The 1730-nt window shown below is 42.6% G+C and overlaps 1 protein-coding gene across 1 annotated transcript; it reads right to left on the bottom strand.

The window, feature by feature from the left end:
* Positions 1-25: 25 nt before the first annotated feature.
* Positions 26-1341, bottom strand: CBG21565 (the record flags this gene model as incomplete). The annotated part of the gene is made up of 2 exons (XM_002632598.1): positions 26-398; positions 1277-1341. The coding sequence occupies 2 exons, from the start codon at positions 1339-1341 to the stop codon at positions 26-28; spliced, it is 438 nt and encodes a 145-aa protein (XP_002632644.1).
* Between the last annotated feature and the right edge of the window lie 389 nt (positions 1342-1730).

The following is a 1730-nucleotide window of genomic DNA, read 5'->3' as shown; positions in this document are numbered from 1 at the left end:
TGGGTCATGGGTCATGGGTCATGGGTCATGGGTCCTGGGTCCTGGGTCCTGGGTCATGGGTCCTGGGTCCTGGGTCCTGGGTCCTGGGTCCTGGGTCCTGGGTCATGGGTCCTGGGTCCTGGGTCCTGGGTCCTGGGTCCTGGGTCCTGGGTCCTGGGTCCTGGGTCCTGGGTCCTGGGTCCTGGGTCCTGGGTCCTGGGTCCTGGGTCCTGGGTCCTGGGTCCTGGGTCCTGGGTCCTGGGTCCTGGGTCCTGGGTCCTGGGTCCTGGGTCCTGGGTCCTGGGTCCTGGGTCCTGGGTCCTGGGTCCTGGGTCCTGGGTCCTGGGTCCTGGGTCCTGGGTCCTGGGTCCTGGGTCCTAGGTCCTGGGTCCTGGGTCCTGGGTCCTGGGTCCAAATCGCTAATTTTATTAAGATATCTTTTCTATTGTTCCTTTTTTGAAATTATTTTCTGTTTTATTTCATTATTTTCTGTTTTCTTTTAAATCTCTTTTTTAGTTGCAAAGTTTCATTATAATCAAATCAATTTCTTTATTTTTATAGATTCTTTGAAAATATGAAAAATTGTTTTCGAATTTGTCAAAATTTTCAAATTTCGTCCTTTTTCGATTTTCTGTAACTCAAGTTTTCAAAATTTCAAAATTATCAAAATTCGATTTTTTTAATTGCAAATTCTCAAAATTGCCATTTTTAATCATTTTCAATTGCATCATTTTTTGAATAGTTTCTTCTTCTTCGAAGTTTTTTCCACGTTCTCTTTTTTACTTTTTCAAAAACTTTTCAATTATTCAATTTCAACTTTCTTGAATGTTTGAAATCTTATCCCTTTTTATCATTGTTAAGTAGTCTTGTGCGTCCCCAAATAAGCTTTATTGACCCATAAACTTTTGAGCACTTTTCACTGAGTATTTAATTATTAACTTTATTAATTAACGACATTATTGGATTAATAGGGTGCACTGCTTGTGAGTTCCGGATTAGTCCTGTTGCAGTATAGCTCCGAAAGAAGTGATTTCTGGTCCATCAAGTTCTAATCTCCAGAAAATCCATGAAATTACTGCAACGATGCTCCTATTCCTGATGGACACCAAGAATTGGCACATACGCCTTCAGAAGAAGTTCATCGTTCCTGGTCGATGCATGTCGCGAATTTAGGGGTCCAAAGTTTCCCTATTCACGACTTTTCCCCTTTCTGAATACATTCTCTTTTTATTATATTGTTTTCTGTTCATTTATGAGGAATCACCGACGCCGACCACCCACGATACATTTGAATTACCGCCAACGGAGGACTACTGTACCCTGCACATCTAAGTCTCGACGCGCACCAAGGAGAGCGCCCATGCGAGGAGGAACGCGCCGGAGTGAGCTGTTCCTATTTTTTCCGTTCATCGTTATAATTTCTCCCACACATCCTAATTTCCATCCCAAATATATTTCATATATTTTCATGGTATTAAAGGCAGAGAATCGTAGGTCAATAAATCGGTGATTCTTAAAAACTTAAAAACTGTGTTTCTGTCGTCTTTCTCTCTTTTCAGGTATTTAGTCTTATTTTTGGGCCGTTTAAGAATGTCTATTTAAAACATGGTGCATCGAACCTAAATTAAACTTTTTAAGACCATTTATTGTCGGAATAAAAAAGTGAGACTCGGTGTTTGCGTACTTTGATTCCCGCCTCCCCCCACCGACGCTCCGCCCATCGCTTTGCAAGTGCGGCGTGGTGTTTTGGC

Source organism: Caenorhabditis briggsae (genome assembly GCF_000004555.2).
Source record: "Caenorhabditis briggsae complete genome, chrIV, whole genome shotgun sequence".
NCBI lineage: Eukaryota > Metazoa > Nematoda > Chromadorea > Rhabditida > Rhabditidae > Caenorhabditis > Caenorhabditis briggsae.
Note: the sequence above shows the minus strand (reverse complement) of the source record. Positions and strands in the feature narration are given on the sequence as shown.